At 42.7% G+C, this 17859-nt stretch overlaps 1 protein-coding gene across 5 annotated transcripts in view; it reads left to right on the forward strand.

The window, feature by feature from the left end:
• DOCK4 (dedicator of cytokinesis 4) overlaps positions 1-17859 on the forward strand; it is a 650492-nt gene that overhangs the window by 461019 nt on the left and 171614 nt on the right. For all 5 annotated transcript variants that reach the window (XM_033958349.1, XM_033958350.1, XM_033958353.1 and 2 more), the window contains one exon: positions 1281-1366. In XM_033958349.1, the coding sequence (XP_033814240.1) occupies positions 1281-1366 (86 nt within the window). The remainder of the gene's footprint in view (positions 1-1280; positions 1367-17859) is intronic.

Below are 17859 nucleotides of genomic sequence, written 5' to 3' on the forward strand. Positions count from 1 at the left end.
CATGGTACCCTTTTTGTGAAGTTCACAGCGGTGCCCTATAAGATGCCCCACTATTTAGGTGCCATGTCTGGGTGTGCAGTCCATCACTTTGCAGATCCCTCCCACGTCCAACAGGGCTTGTTCTAGGCGTTTTGGACTTGGACGGAATGTTGGATGGAAATGTGGTATAAAGATGGACGATTTAGTGGCTTGGACGATCAGATCGGCAGGATGTATAATTAGACGATTTTCGAAAGTAAAAAAAAGTTGGACGTATCTTTTGAAAATATGTCTTAGGCTCTTTTTAACTTTGGACGACTTGCAATATGGACGTAAACGGACTTAGACGTCCCTTTCGATTATGCCCCTCCACGCCTCTACCACCATCCATTATGTAGGCGGTAAGGGCTCATATGCTAAACCTGTGCTAATTGGTTAGCACGTAGTAATATCCACGCATTAACCGATTAGCACAGAACAGCCCACTCTACCCTAGACCCATCTCCAAAGCAAAATAAAAAATTAATGTTATTTTTTAGTGCAGGGTAGCGTGCACAGATTCCAAAATTACTGCAGGATACCTTAGCACACCCCACATAAGCCATTTTTTGCCTTAGTGCTTACTGCAGCTTTTTAAAAGAGCCCATTAAATTGGAAGACCTGTGATGACAGGAATATACCTGAACATAATTCACCTTGAGCTACTACTGAAAAAGGTGTGAACTAAATCCAAAAATCCTTTCCCTTCCCCTTTCTTGACTGAACATGGGTTCTTTTCCACTATTTTATTGTTGTCCGTATTTCTAGAAGTATTTATCAGAACCCTAAAAGGTCAATTACCTGTGGGCACTTGGGCACTCAGAAAAACTGTGATGAAAAAAACTGCATAGGAATCACAGAAGGCTTACGCAAGTGGTCAGATACATAGAATATGCTGTCACATTTTTGTTTCACAGTGAGATTTAGGAAATGTGACTTGTTCTAGCTGCAACCCTGCAGGAAGAATTCAGGCAATCTACAGTGGCTGGGCTCCACGCTTTTTTTGTTTGAATCCATAAATAGCTGCTTCAGTAGCAGCAGCAAGAACAGCAGTTACCTCTGAGCCAGCAGTTTAAAGACATTGCTCTATTTTAAATTAGTCCTGAAAAGATTTCTCAGTGATGGTAGAAGCTTAAGACGGATGGTGATATGACCTACCAAAAAAACTTACAATTCTGAGACGTGAAGTCATGCACTGACCATACTGCCTTCAAAAGAAATCGTAGTGAAGAGCAATCAGCATTTCTATGCATGCGTTTCAGGTAGAAGCAAAGCTAATTGACAAATTGGACAGCTTGATGTCAGAAGGAAAAGGTGACGAAACATATCGAGAGCTCTTCAACAGCATGTGAGTATTAAATTTAACAAAATTTCATTCAGCAAATGAGGTTTGACAGATTAGGTGATAATGTCAGTGCTAAAAGCAGCTGCGATATTCATAGAGGAGTCTCAGCTGTTAAAACAAATAAAATCCTGCACAATCACCTAGAAAAGAGAAAGACCATATCTTTTATTGTAGCATTAGTGGTGAGGATTTTCATTCCGACTGGAATGTTGATCAAGGATAGTACTTTGCATATATTGCATGTAAAGCCAGCTGTATTGCTATTTCCTTGTACTGTGAAATTTAAAGAATAAGATGCCCTTAAGTGGGAGTGAACTGTACGTTTGACATTTTTAACAGAAAGCTGACGGAAGTAATAAATGGCTGTGTATTTTTTTTTTTATTAGATGTATTCTAGAAGATAAAGTGGTTAGTTAGGCAGCTGCACGGCTGACTTCCCAGTGATTGGTCATTTCTGATCAATTGCAATCCCTTATGCTAAATGCTTGATGAAGTCCGTGCAGTACGCTTGTGTTCTGTATCATGGATTCATACTGTCTAATCCTGGAGATGGGAGAATGCTGCTATTTATCCCTAGTGCACCTGTCACAGCAACAGGGACTAGATCATAGATTGAATAGGATAGGAAGAAAATGGACAAAATACCGATTGAGGCATTAAACTCCATTGCCCTTTGAATTTTAAATTGAGATGAGCAGTTCATTTTGCTACCTAAGATTTGCAATTTTCTTTATATTTTCTAAAATTTTTTATAAAATAGTTCTATATTTTAGTGGTCATTTTGGTCAATTGATTTGGGCTGATACCCTTTACTCAACAGCATGCGTTCTTGCTCTGCATTGAATCTTCGCATCACTATTTTCACATAGGAGCGTCATTTATTTTCTCTATTACCTTTTAGGAAAAAAATGATCAAAAGGCAGCTTTGTTTTCCATTTAGAAATGAGGAGACCGATTTATTGGGTGAGATTTAAGGAGGGACATTCTGTGAAAGTAATCAGATTACCTGTTATTTTTCTACAGTAGATTGGTCATTTATAGTCGCAGGTGAAATTTAAAATGTATTTGTATGTCCTGTTGGTGAAATTTAGTCTTGTGATATAACAGTAAAGGCAGAACTGATTTTGAAGTTTAATGAGAAAAATGTAATGTACAAGAAACAAAATAATTGTAGTATATTAAAAGATAAATTGTAAGGTTTCAGTTTATCTTTCTTAGACTACAGGTTATCTTAATCATATTTGTGGTCTGAACCATTATATCTTTGTAAAAACTTAATAGATGATGGAATGCCTTAGCTGTCTTTTCTTGCAGAACTTTAAAAGAAATGTTTAAGATCTTTTGTAGTTTCTTTAAATTATAATACATTTTAACATATTGAACATGTTGAACATCAAAGGCAATGGTTTTTTCAATGTTAAACATTCTGGAAGTAATTTTATAAAGCATTTTCTGCATGTAAAACATGTTTTACATATGGAAAATGGCTCTTATAAAATTAGGCTTGCTAACAAAATGATATGTAATGCTATTCCTGCAGTATGTAGACATTCTAGGGGGCTTACCGTATATACTCAAATATAAGTCGATCCAAATATAAGTCGAGACCCCCATTTTCCCCCCAGAAAAGAGGAAAAAATGGTTGACTCGAATATAAGACAGGGGCTTAATATTCAAGTGCCCTGCCCTGCCAGGATCTACACCCAGTGTCCCTTCCCTCACACCCTCCCCTGCCAGGCTCTGCACCCAGCCCCCTTTCCTCCCTGCCCTACCATGCTCTGAACTCAGCCCCCTTACCTGCCGGGCTCTGAACCAAGCTCCCTCACTCCCTGCCAGGCTCTGCACCCTGTCCCCCCTCCCTGCCAGGCTCTGCACCCTGTCCCACCTTCTTCCCCTGTACCCTGTTTAAGTTCTTTAAGTCACAGAATTATTTTGCTCCCAATAAGATGGGTTCAAGTTTTTTTTTCTCCAAAATTAAGAAAATAACAGCAATATAGTATATACTATCCTTGACTAGAGTGGTCTGCTTCCTGTCCGTGAGAGAAGATGGTGCTCCCCTAGGGAAAACTTGCCCTTCTAATTGTGTGGTAGGCCGTGACAGGAGGGATCCCTCCCGTCTCCCATCCCAGCCCATACTAACTATTTTTTACCCCTCCACCGCGTACACCTTTTCCCTGGTGGTCCAGCGGTGTATCTCGCACCAAGCCCCTCCTGCCGATGTCAGTGGTCAGAAGCCAGTGGCGCACCCGGGCCGGCACATGCAGGAGTGAGCTTTTGCAGCTTCCGCCCCACCCTGCGCCACTCACTGAAACGCTGCCACAAGTTCTCCTGGGACTCACGGTTCTCGCGGCAGCCATTGAGAGAGCTGCGCCGGGCCGGGCGGGAACTCCAAAAGCTCACTCCTGCGCATGCTGGCCCAGGTGGCAGGAGGGGCTCAGCGTGGGATACGCCACTGGACCACCAGAGAAAATGTACGCGGGGGAGGGATAAAAAATAGTATAGGTTGGGATGGGAGACAAGAGGGATCCCTCCTGTCCTGGCCTGCAGCAAGTCTGGGAGGGTGTCGGGTGGTCACTGGGTGATGACTCAAATATAGGACGAGACCCCCATTTTGGGGCCATTTTTTGGCCCCAAAATCTCATCCTATGTTAAAGTATATGCGATAATTTGCATTGAAATTGGGTGAAATTGTGATGTGTGTACAAATTTTATAAAATATGTGAGTATTTGCAAAGAGTGCATATACACATTTACATCTTCAGAGCAGATACAAATGTGTGATTACTGGAGCTAGTTTTGGGTGCATGTTTTATAAAGGCACATATGTGCATGTGTTTCCTTTGTAAACTAGACACCTTTCTAGATATTTGCATCAGCACCTTTTTAATAAAATTCACCCCTCTATGTGAACTGATATAATGCGAATATTGTGGGGTGAAGATGCTCATTAAATCTATTATGTGAAAACCATTTAAATACTAACACCCATAAGCGTCAAGAAGTGCATTATGTAAAAAGTATGCACATAGGTGCCCACAATTTTCTCAGTGAGAGTTTTGCTGAATTTTCAAATCAAAGTTATGCAATATTTTCACTTTGAAAATAACCCTTGGAAAATTATATGCTTGTATGTACATCTTTAGTTCACACAGATGTCTGGGTTTATGCACATTTAACCAGATTTTCAAAAGTATGCACATACACATAAGTGGCAACCTTTTCTCCCATTCTGCTGGAAGTCATCCATTTGATCTGGGTAAAACTGGCATGAATTAAGGTGTATGTATATACTTTTACCCACATATCAGGTGGGCATTTTTTTTAAAGTCTTGTTTCCACAGATAAAATATTGTTTTACCTATAGAAATGCTTTTGAAAATGAGCCTTTAAGATGGTATTTTTTAACAGGGAATCAAGATTATTAGAAAATGAAGGTGCCTATTTTATTTTTAAAAAACCATAGGCGCGCATGTTCCTTTTTTTAAATATTACTGCACTAATGGGTTAGTATCCAGCGATATAGTGCAGAACGCATATACTCTCCACCTTTGATCCGCACATACAAAAATTACTGCGGATTGCCTAAGTGTGCATTAGTGCTTACTGCAGCTTAGTAAAAGGGCCTCTAAGTCTGGATCACCATGAGATTTCCTCTAGGCTTGGTTCAAGTGAGGTCATGAAAGGCTCAAACTGAATGCAGATTCCAAAGTTGCAGTCTATATTAGCTCCACTGGGAAGACTGGTACCTCTGATTCATAGAAACACATGCTCAAGGCTGACCAATGGGTGAAATAATACGTAGACATGTATGCTGGCAATAAGAGGAAAAGAAGGCCACTTTTGCTCTCAAATGTAGTAGCTGAAAAGCTTAGGAAAATAAGTTAACTTTCATAAATTACAAGACTTTGCAGAAAAAGGAAGACAGGCAAAAAGATTCGTAAAAGCTTAAAAAAAGCTGGAAAAGCTGTCAAGAAAGGAAAGATGGAAATAGTAGAAAAGATACAGTAAAATTGGGGACAAGATATTTGTTTTAGATATGTACTGTAGGTGATAGGAGGGGAAGGCTTGTGGGCCAGCGGCGTGCAATCACTTCACGTGCTTGGCCCATCCTGGAGTTGCGGCAGTAGCAGGTGGGGGGGGGGGGGTAATTAAATGGAGCAGGCAGCGGCAGGCAGGGGGTGGGTGGCAGTCAGCCCATGTACCCCCAACAGACGGTCCAAGTACCCCCTAGGGTACGTATACTGCAGGTTGAGAAACCCTGTCCTAGAAGACTGGAGAAGGGCAGATTTGGTCCCTCTGCACAAGAGTGGAAGTGTGAGGAGGTTGGGAATTACAGGCCTGTTAGGCTGACCTCAGTGGTGAGTGAACTAGTAGAAACACCTCTAAAACAGAGGATTGTGAAGTTTAATCGAATGGACTGCAGTATCTGAGGCTGCATGGTTTTACTAGAGGCAGGTCTTGTCAGACAAATTTGATTGATTTCTTTGTCTGGGTAACCAAACAGTTTGCTATGGGAAGGCCTCTCTACATGTGTTGTACTTGGATTTTAGCAAAGCCTTTGACATGATTTCACATAAGTGACTAATAAACTGAGTGCTTCCAAGTTTATTGTTACTTGATATACCGCAATTCAAGGGACCTATCAGTACAGTGTACAATATTGTTGTAATGATAGAAAGGAGAAAAGAAAGAATATAAATAGAATACACAGAATTATAACTTTGAGAGGGAACTACAATATTTAATAGGAAAGGAGAAGAGAAAAAAATTAACTAGTTAAGCACATATCTGTATCCTGCATTCAGAGTCTCAATCTATAAATAAGGGATGATGGGAATGAAATCAGGATAGTAAGCATCATTGAAGAGAGGTTTTTAGATTAGCTTTAAATTTTTCAAGAGAGGTTTCTAATCTAAGTTGGAAAGGTAAAGTGTTCCACTGGTAACTGAAAAAGATTGATTGAAGAACAAATAAGTCTAAATGAAGGGATGTTAAGATCAGTGTTCCCTCTAAGCGGGCGGGTGTTGTGAGCAAACTTTTTTCACTGTGAGCTAAAAATATCGGGCGCCAGCAAGTTATGAGCCAAATAAATATGTTGCTTTCTACCACAGAACTTCCTTACGTTTGTATGGAATCTATCCCCTTTCAACTTTAGAGAGTGCCCTCTCGTTCTCCCTGCCTTAGCTACTAAGTCTATTCCCTTCAGTACCTTGAATGTTTCTATCATGTCCCCTCTCAATCTCCTCTGCTCAAGGGAGAAGAGGCCCAGTTTCTCTAATCTTTCGCTGTACGGCAACTCCTCCAGCCCCTTAACCATTTTAGTTGCTCTTCTCTGGATCCTTTCGAGTAGTACCGTGTCCTTCTTAAAGTACCAGTGCTGGACGCAGTACTCCAGGTGAGGGCGTACCATGGCCCGGTACAGCAGCATGATAACCTTCTCTGTCTCTTCAGTCCAGCATCTGCCCCTTCCATTCACTGTCTGTCTTTCCCTGCCATCTCTCCTCCTGCCCCCCCCCACCCCCCAATTTGGTCTAGCATCCATCATCTTCCTTCTGTTCCCCTCATGGTCTGGCATCTCTATCCTTCCCTCCCCCCTGTGGTTTTTAGCATATCTCTCTTCTCATTTCCTCCACTCAGATCTGATCATTCTCTGCTCTCTCTTCCCTTTTCTTCTCTGGTCTTCCTTCTCTATTTTCTGCCTCCATCTAAATTAAATTCTTTCTTACTATTTAGTCCCGTTTCCCTCTTTTCACTGTGTCTACACACAGCTTGTCACCCCTTTCCCTCACCCCTCCATTATCTTACTATTTTCTTCCCCCTTTATTTATCTCCTCCTTCCATCCAGTATGTGTTCTTTCCCCACTTCCATTCAGCATCTGCTCTCCCTTCTCAACTGACATCCATCTGCCTTCTGCTCTCTCTCCCTTCTTCTCACTTCCATCATCTGTCCCCTTCTCTCTCTCTCTCATCTCCTCCATTCCATCATCTCCCCCTTCTCTCTCTCTCTCTCTCTCCCCCCCCCCCCAACTTCCATCATCTGCCCCCCTTCCCCTCACCTTTGTGGGTCACTTTCTTTCCCCTGAGGGTGGCTCATGTCACAGGGGAAGCTTTGGCCGAGCAGAACCGCTTGATTGACAGTGGAACTTACTTGATTGATGTCGATGCTGGGGCCCGTTGCCGTTTGAAGGAAAAAAAAAAAAGGTGGAAAAAAGGAACCTGTAAAGGCGAGAGGAAGGGAAACCTCCAGGACAGCTGCTTTTTGCCCTCCTTCAGCGGCCCAAGAGTTCAGACCAGCAGCGGCAGCTGTGTATGCTTTTAACTTCGGCACAGAGCTGCCCCTAATCAATAGTTTAGCGCGGTTTCATGAGGCAGCCTCGGGGCCTTTGATAGCTGGCCCGCTTCGATGATGCGATGTGGGCCGGCCTAGCAAAGGCCCCGAGGCTGCCTTATGAAACCGCGCTAAACTATTGATTAGGGGCAGCTCTGTGCCGAAGTTAAAAGCATACACAGCTGCCGCTGCTGGTCTGGAGGTGCGGAGACAAGGCAGGAGGCAAACGCGGTGGAAGGCAGGAGTCCCGGCGAAGGCAGGAGTCCCGGCACAGCGACTGCAACAGGAAGTTGCAAGTCAGCTGACGCCGGCCTTTCGTTGCGGCGGGGACCGAATCCTTCGCGGACCGGCAAGATTTTGTTTGCGGACCGGCGGTTGAAGAACTGTGCTCTACACTGTGTGCGCTGTGACGAGAAACTTGTGCGCTGCGAGGTAATATTTTGTGCGCGTGCGCACGTCAACGCAGCTTAGCGGGAACACTGGTTAAGATGGGTTTGTTTGTTTTTATAAAGAACACAGTGCGAGGGTATGTAAGGTATTAAAAGTTGGTCTAGATAAGGGGGTGAGTCTATGTGTAATGGGTAGCCAGTGAGTAGTTTTAAGAGGAGTAACATGATCATACTTTTTAGCTCCAACTATGAGTTTGATTGAAGCATTTTGTATAGACCCTAAAGCAGGGGTGCCCACACTTTTTGGGCTTGCGAGCTACTTTTAAAATGACCAAGTCAAAATGATCTACCAACAATAAAATTTTTAAAAAACACAAAACACACTGTACGCAGAAAAAATGTTAATTATCATTTATATTCGGGGGGTTTTCAAAGAGGTCAAGGCAGATGACTCTATGCAATGTCACCTCAGTAACAACTACACAAAAACAGACAAATATATCCCCCTCCCTTTTTACTAAACCTCGATAGTTGTTTTTAGTGCAGGGAGCTGCGCTGAATGCATTGCGCTGCTATCGATGCTCATAGGCTCCCTGCGCTAAAAACCGCTATTGCGGTTTAGTAAAAGGGGGCCCAGAGTGCAAAATATAGACAGCAGATATAAATTCTCAAAACGGACACATTTTGATCACTAAATTGAAAATAAAATCATTTTTTCTACCTTTTTGTCTGGTGATTTCATGAGTCTCTGGTTGTGCTTCCTTCTTCTGTAAAACCAATATTTCTTTCTTTCTGCCTTTCTTTCTCCCTTTCCCCCCCCCCCCCCCCCACTCTTTCTTTCTGCCTTTCTCTCTCCCCTGGCCCCCCCTCTTTCTTTCTGCCTTTCTTTCTCTCTCCCCCTGGCCCCCCTCTTTCTTTCTCTCTCCCCCTGCTTGTCTTTCTTTCTTTCTCTCTCCCCCTGCCCCCCAGCCATCGTGCCGATTTCTCCACTTCCCCAATTCTTTCCCTACCCCCACCCCCACCCCCAAGCCAGCATGCCGATTTCTCCCTGCTCCTTCCCCGAGCCAGGCCTGGTGCATACAAACACCGGGCCCACAAGACTTCACCTCCGGCGTCAATTCTCACATCGGGGAGGAAGTTCCAGGCCAGCCAGGCAGCGATTGGCTGGCCCAGAACTTCCTCTCCGATGTTAGAATTGACACCGGAGGTGAAGTCTTGTGGGCCCTGCACTTTTTCCCCGCCCACCAGCCCACCTCACCTTTTGCCTCCGCCTACCATGCAGCAGGCCGGCAAAGCACAACCAATGAGAGGAGACTTAGCTCGCTCACCCACCAGTGAGCCTGCGCGATGGATTGAAGTCGTGTTGCCAGCCAGGTTAAAGTTTGCCCTGGGGTTTGGAGATCGCCTCGCTGGAGTGACTCTGCAGGGGAGCTGGTGCCAGGATGCAGTGGTTAGACGGAGCGCTGTTTTGGAAGTGAAGTGAAGGGAAGTGAAGTCTTATGAGTCGGAGAAGCAGCAGGGAGAAAAAGATCGCAAAGGCAACTCGATCGACTCGCGTTGCCTTTGCGATCTACTAGTCGATCGTGATCGACCATTTGGGCACCCCTGTTTTACCCAATCACTTTAGGGCAGGGGTGCCCAACACGTCGATCGCGATCAACCGGTAGTTCAGGAAGGCAACATGAGTCGATCGCAGAGCCCATCCCGGGCTCCGTGATAGACTCGTGTTGCCGTCCCGATCTACCGGGCCTATCAGCCTTCCTCTCCCCGATGTCATAGATGCCGACGCGGGCATTAGGCTGTTTTTGTCATTTCGGGTGGGGGTTGGCAGCGGCAGCAGCAGCAGCCTGAAAAATAAATCATCCTGGCCGGGGTCGGTGTCATGCTCCGGAGCTTCTACAGCCTTCCTATCTCCCTCTCCCTTCTACCTGCTTCCGGCCACACCCCCTGCTCCGCGGCTCTCTTCGGCAACTCAGCAGCAGCGATCGACACAAGCTTCTGACGTCGGGGCCTACCCTCTGCGAGTCCCGCTTGTTTCAACTTCCTTTTTCCACAAAGGCGGGACTCGTAGAGGGAAGGCCTCGATGTCGGCAGCTTGTCTTGATCACCGCTGCTGACGAGTTGCTGAAGAGAGCCGCGGAGCAGGGGGGTGTTGCCAGGTGCAGGTAGAAGGGAGAGGGCCAGATACAGGACTCGTGGGTGAGGGAGGAGAAGAGAGAGAGAGAGGGGAGGGAAACAAAAGGAAATATTTCATACTGGGCTGGGCCGGAGTGGAGGGAGGGTGGAAAGATTCTGGCTACCGGGTGCAGTAACAAAGGAAAAGGGAGGAAAGTTGAAAATGGAGATAGTGACACAAAGAAGAGAAAGGGTAAGCAGGACCTACTGAATAAGGATAGAGATACAGAGGGGACATGAAGAGGAGGTGAAATAGAGACATAGAAGTAATGCTGAAAAAGTGTGGGGGGGGAGATAAAGACATTGAAAGGGCAAATGGTGAACATGGGGTAAAGACAAGGACAGAGACAAATGAAGATTCTGAAAAAGTGGTAAGATAGGGATATAGGTGAGATGGACACAAAGAAGGATGATGCTGGAAAATAGGTGGAATGGTAATTCTGATAAACACAGAAGGGAAATGCTGGATCAAGGAGGGATGGGGCTCAGGCTGGATGGAATGAGGAGAAATGCCTTGTTGGCCCAGAACTTCCTCTCCTACGTCAGAATTGACGTCAGGGAGCGGAATGCTGGTCAGCGCGACGCTTCTGCAGGGAAAGCTTGACACAGCGGTGGCTTGAGGGCTATTCCCCGATGGCGGTGGCAGCAAACCGAGTGGCTTGGGGGAGGGCACGGAGAAAGAAAGAAAGAAAGGGGGCAGACAGGGAGACAGAAAGAAGGGGGAACAGGGAGACAGAAAGAAAAAGTTGGGGGAGAGAATGAGGTCTGGAGGAGAGGAAACATTCAGGAGGCTGAAAGAAAGGAAGAAAGATTGGATGCACAGTCAGAAGAAGAAAGTGCAACCAGAGACTCATGAAATCACCAAACAGCAAAGGTAGGAAAAATGATTTTATTTTCAATTTAGTGATCAAAATGTGTCTGTTTTGAGAATTCATATCTGCTGTCTATATTTTGCACTATGGCTCCCTTTTACTAAACCGCAATATCGTTTTTTAGCGCAGGGAGCCTATGAGCATTGAGAGCAGCGCGAGGCATTCAGCGTAACTCCCTGTGCTAAAACCTACTATTGTGGTTTAGTAAAAAGGGAGGGGGTGTATTTGTCTATTTTTGTATTTTGTTACCGAGGTGACATTGCATAGAGTCATCTGCCGTGACCTCTTTGAAAAAACCCGGAATATGAATAATTAACATTTTCTCTGCCTTTCATTGTGCTTTGTGTTTTTTTTTAATTTTATTGTTGGTAGATCATTTTGACTTAGTCATTATAAAAGTAGCTCGCAAGCCCATAAAGTGTGGGCACCCCTGCCCTAGAGTTTGTGGATAGCATGATGAGGGGGTCTAGCAAAGCTTGAAGAACGGTCCAGAAATTAGTAGATAAGATTTAATACTAAAAAAAATTCAGGATCATGCACTTGGGTTGCAATAATCCAAAAAAACAGTATAGTATTAGGGGTGAAGTACTTCTGTGTATGAAAGAAGAGCAGGACTTGGGGTGATAGTATCTAATCTTAAGGTGGCTAAATAAGTAGAAGAAGCAATGGTCATAAAAGGGGGAGGGGAATGGTTAGCAGGAAAAAAGAAGTGATAGTACACTTGTATGTCTCTGGTAAAGCCCCAATTAGAATACTGAATACAGTTCTAGAGACCGCACCTTCAAAAATATATAAACAGGATGGAAACAGTCCAGAGGGCAGCTGCAAAATTGGTCATTGGTCTCTCTCATATAGAGTATGGGGACAGACTTAAAGACCTCAATATGTATACTCTGGAAGAAAAACAGGAGAGAGGGGACATGATAGAAACATTTAAATATCTCCATGTCATTAATGTGCAGGAGATGAACCTTTTTCAAGTAAAGAAAAATTCCAGAATGAGAGGACACAAGATGAGGTTATAGGCTCAGGAGTAAGGGGTGGTGGATGCATGGAAGAGCCTTCTGGTAGAAATGGTATATCTGAATTCAAGAGAGCACGGAACAGGCATTTGAGACTTATCAGGGAAAGGAGATTATAGCGAATAGGCTGACTGGATGGGTCATTTGGCCTTTATCTGCTGTCATTTTCTAAAACATATTTTTTGAAAGATAATCTAATTCTATCCAAATATCCTTAGGGAGAGAGTCTAGACCTAATAATTCAGAAAGCCCAATGCCACATAGGACTGAATTCTATATATTAAACCTAAAAAATCAGCACCAAAAAATCCCTGCTAAATGCTATTCCATAAATGGTGCCTAAAGTTGGGCATAGTTTTTAGAATAGCGCTTACGTCTAGGAGCCACATCTATCTTTAGGCATGATCATTTGTACCAATGGAAACGTGGTGCAAGCCCTCTCACTTAAAGTTAGTTGCAAATGCCTCTTATTCTATAATTACAATGTAAATTTGAGGAACTCCCCGATCTGCCCATTACCCTCCCATTTGTGTACCCCCCTTTATGTCATCAGGTGTAAATTTTAGGAGCATACATTTAACTTAAATCCAATTGATGCTAATAATTACTTTTTAAGAAGCCAATTAGCGCTAGTTGACTTGTTATGAAGTTGTGCATGCAAATTAGGCATAGGCTGCACTATTTGGGCGATAGTGTTAACATTGAGAGTTGCAGCAAATCATGGCCTGTAGATCTAAAACTTAAGAGGCCTTTTCAGTAAAAACATGTTAAGCTGGAATTAGTATGCGCTAATAGCCCAGCAGCTTGACACTTACCCCAAAATTCTGTACATGGTGCATAATGCTGTGTGTGCACATAGGTGCACATGGCTGATACGTGCACACATCTTAATTGATTAATGGTCACTGATAATTGGCAATTAACACCTTGCAATTGATGCTAATTGGCACTAATTAGAAGTTACATGCACAACTCAACGTGATTCTATAAAATGTATTGGCTAGTTGTAACATGCAAATTTGAATAGGGACATGACCAGTGGTAGATCTTGGGCAGATTATGGGCATTTCTAAAAGTTAAGCGCACTGTTATAGAATAAGCCAGATGCACACACAGGTGCAGGCATATTTAGGCCTGGTTTTAGCTGGCCTAAATGGGTGCTGCTAAGTTATGTGATGCACACAGGCGCTAAGTGAAATTCTATAAAAGATATGCACACCTTGTAGAATTGTGCTAAGCACTATTCTCATCAGCATCGATTTTTCGGTAGATATATAGAGAATTTTGGCATACCTTAATTTCCACAGAGAATAGACACGGAATGTACCTTACCATGGTATCTTACTGCATGTTAACTATTAATGCAGCAGATTACACAGATCACTTAATACCACCTCACCAGAAGACATTAATTACATTTGCTTTATCTGCAATGCAGTTAATGTACAGTATACTACTACTACTACTACTATTAATTATTTCTATAGTGCTACCAGATGCACACAGCGCTGTACAGAGTCACAAAGAATAAGAAAACAGTAAATATAATTGTAAATATAGTATCTGTATAAGAATATTCTGGACACATAGAGGTTTTGCAGTTACTGTGCTTTAATTTTTGCAAGAAACATGCTGTAATGGCACATTTTTACTACATTTTAGTAAATGGATCCTATCGGTGGCGTACCTAATATATGTGACACCCGAGCCCATCATTTTTTGACACCCTTCCACCTATCTCTATGAAAAACATGATTTTTATTTTATTTCTATTTTTTTTTCCAATTCTTTATTATTTCCAAAACTTACAATAAGTGTAACAGTAAATACAACATTTTATACTCAAATATCACACTTTAATATTCTATTAATATCCATTTCAGAATTAATCCCCCTCCCCCCTAAACAGTCACAATGTCCAACACATAATAAACCTCATATCAATATACCAAAATTCATTATCATACCAGACCCCCTTCTTCCCCCCTCCCGGATGTGCATGTTTAAAGGGGAAAACAATAATTAAACATTATATCAGGCCTATTTTAAAAAATGAAAAAAAAGCCTCCTGACCGGTATGGCCACCCCCGGCACGGCAGAGCACTTGGCATCCCCCCCCACGGGATGGCACGGCACTCAAAACCCCCACGGCACGGCACTCGACACCCCCCCCCAGCACGGTACTCAAACCCCCCCCCCAGCACACCTCTGGCCTAGCTCATACCTAAAAGTTGGGAGCAGGAGGGGTGCTCAATCCCTCCTGCTCCTCCGGGTCCAGCGACACATCTGCTGGCCGCTCCGGTGTATCATGTGATGCAGAGGGAGGAGCCTAAGGCCCTGATTGGCTCAGGCGCCTCGGGTTCCTTCCCCCTTGGGAGGGGCCTGAGGCACCTGAGCCAATCAGGAACTTCCTTAGGCTTAGGCTTCCTTAGGTTATAATTGATTACACATAAAATTAATTGCAGGCTCTAAATTAGAGAGTTGCGCAGGGACAGAAATCCCACCCATCCCCGCCTGTCTCCGCCAGGATCCTCTCCGTCCCCAACCATCCCCGTCAGGATCCTCTCCGTCCCCACCCATCCCCGCAAGGAATTACCTCCATCCCCGCAAAAAGCAGCAATTACTTCTGACAGGATCATCAATTCCACAGTTTCTTTTGTGTTTGAGCTGCTGTTTTCCTTGTGGAATCTCTTTGGTGGAACCCTTTTTTTGTTTTCTCTTCAGGTAATTAACTTATAAACCCCCTCTTTTACTAAGGCTGACGTGTCCATTATATTATATGGACGAACCCTGCTTCCAAAGCCTTCCATCCCCGTGGGAGTCCCGTAGGATAGAGGGGGGTCCCCGTGGGAGTCCCGTGGGCCAGAGGGGGGTCTCCTTGGGAGTCCCGTGGGTTAGGGGGGATTCCCTCGGGACCCGCAGGATTCCCGCGATCCCCGTTCCCATGCAGACCTCTACTCTAAATTCAGAAGTATAATGGTGAGAAACAGTCTGGGGAGTCAATACAGCTATGCCAACTTATCTGCAAGAAACAAGGACAATTGGAAACTTTCACAGAAAACAAACTTCTTGTCCCCATACTTCACTATACATTTACCTGGATTACTCAAAAGAAAAGTAGCCCCAATCTGAAGGACTCTTGGTCACATCAAAATAAATTTCTGTAACCTTGTATATTTGTTTGCCCTTTCCAATATGGACCAAATTGGTGAAGCTGCCTTTATTAATACTTGGGTAGGTTTTAACACTAGTGATGTTTTGTTATATAGTACTAACTGCATTTTATTATTTATTTATTAGTTTTGTGTGCCATTTTGGCTTTCATTTTTGGTGCTCCTTTGTTTAAATATTTTTTTATATATTTATTTCTGTACAGGCTATTTATGATTTTAACCCCCCTCCTTTACAAAGCTGCACTAGTGTTTTTTGTAGCTGGAGCTAAAAACACTAGTGTGGCTTTATAAAGGAGGAGGTAAATTAAATGCACGATAGATTTATGTTCTTTTGACTGTATATTTTATTTGTCATTTAGGCCCCCTTTATCTAGCTGCGTAAGGGTTTGTGTTTTTTTTTTATCACAGACTGCTATGGTAAAAGCTCCAACACCATAGAATTTCTATGAGCGTCAGAGCTTTTACCACAGCGACCCATGATTTAAAAAAAACCCTAATGCAGCTTGATAAAAGGGGGTCTTAGTTATTATTAGCTCCTGACACAGCCCCTGTATGGGCAAAACATAGCCATATTGGGCATTCTGGATATTGATAGTGGTAAATAAAGCTTGTTTGGATTCTATTTTTCTGATCTGCTCTTTTGTTTAAACAAAAGAGTCATGAGGCAGAGATGTCACCAATCTAGTTGGTCATCTCCTATGTGTGTATATATTATAGACACACTTCAATACCCACAATTAAAGAAACAGTTTACTTGTGGGTATTGAAGTGTGTCCATAATATACACCTAGAACCTCAGCGACACCACTCAGGGCTCAAACAATTCATTGCTTTAAGCTTTATGTGTCCATTCTTCATCGGTTCTTCACTTTAAGGTATATCTCTTTCAGGCATGTACATTCATTCTTTTACTTATTCATTTACTTTAATATAAATCTTTTAGATCTTTTAAATAGTTTAAATATTTTGCTTAACTTAGTGGTCATATGAGTAGGGAAACTTTGCTGACATGTTTCGCCAGAAGCATTTTCAAGGTACCATCCCTATAGCAATACAAAAATTATGTTGTAGAGTTTCTACATTGGCTAATTAATAGGGAGATTGGTTTTAATATTCTGTGATGAAGATCTTCTTCTACTATTACCACAGCTCTCATTAAATTATAAACTTTTTTATAAAATATATTCTACAATTTATAGTGAAGTGCTCAGACCTTATAACCAGTGCTTTAGTGATTTCACTAAAATGAGGTTAACAAGGGGACCATCATTGCCTTCACTGTCCCCTGACCACCCTTGAGACTGAGAGCAAGACGTGCTCTGTTGTATATGATATTAAAAAAGTGTACTTATCTGAAAAGGGTGGCTTCTTGTATGTCGTTAATCCTCAATAGTGATGATATATCTTTAGCCAGAGTTTCTACAACCATTTACAAAACCACCTAAATGAAACCACTAATACCCTAAATACCTATTCTCTTAACACCATCCCATTTGACCACTTTAGCAAAACTAAGATGACGGCAGCATTCAAATTATCATTTAAATATCTGGCGTGAGCTTCCAGGTGGTCGCGACATCAGTAACTACACAGCCAGATGCAGGACCATGTCTGACACATCCTCTCTCTTACCCCTCCCCCACAGATTCCTCAGATGAATGAGATCCAGTCTAACTCCGCATTCAAACCATGCAGAGCCACTGTATTTAACCAGTAGATCCACTGTCCTATAAAATTTAACTTCTCTTCCACATTGCCACCCTCCCTTCCTACTTTCACATAATCAATAATCCTCCCAATGTTGGACAATTGGGGCTTGCACATTCTCCATTCTTATACGAAACTAATGTTCATTCAGTCTAATTTGAATCAGCCGCATAGTTCACCCAACATATACCAGTTCACATGGGCACAGTAATATATATACTACCCCGCAGTTGTATAATTAGTATTAACTTTTGCTCTTATTATTCTACTTGTCTGAGGATCTTACCATTGGTGTCCCTCCAGAATTTGAGCACATCTGGTTGGTGACATCTTTGCATCATGACTCTTGTTTGGATTTTCGTCTCCGTCTTAGAAGTTCTGATTTGATTTCACTGCTCTTTTGTTTGCCATTATGGAGACTGTTGCAGATTGTCTGCCTATCTATTTTCTTGGACAGCTCTATAGATGTCTCCAAGAAAGTTGTTAATACAATTTCTTGGGGATCAACATTTGATTCCAAAGAATCTGTTTTTGTTTATTTAGCAATTAATATACTCCCTTTACTGAAAAAAATACAGTGACCATACATAATAAAAACAGAAATCAAGAAAGAGAAAGTTAACACTCAACAAGAGCACTCATACTGAAAAGTAAAAATTCTTTACAGGATATACTGCTGAAACTCCTTTATGAGATTTCAGAGGCACATAATCCTTCATTAAAGTAGCATTATGGTGTGCAGGTGAGACTACTGTAGTTTCAACCACTTTGACCAGATTTTTTACTATTGTAAAATTCTCAAAATAATCTTTGTTAAATACAGACTGAGC

Source organism: Geotrypetes seraphini, chromosome 9 (genome assembly GCF_902459505.1).
Source record: "Geotrypetes seraphini chromosome 9, aGeoSer1.1, whole genome shotgun sequence".
In the NCBI taxonomy this organism is placed as follows: Eukaryota; Metazoa; Chordata; class Amphibia; order Gymnophiona; family Dermophiidae; genus Geotrypetes; species Geotrypetes seraphini.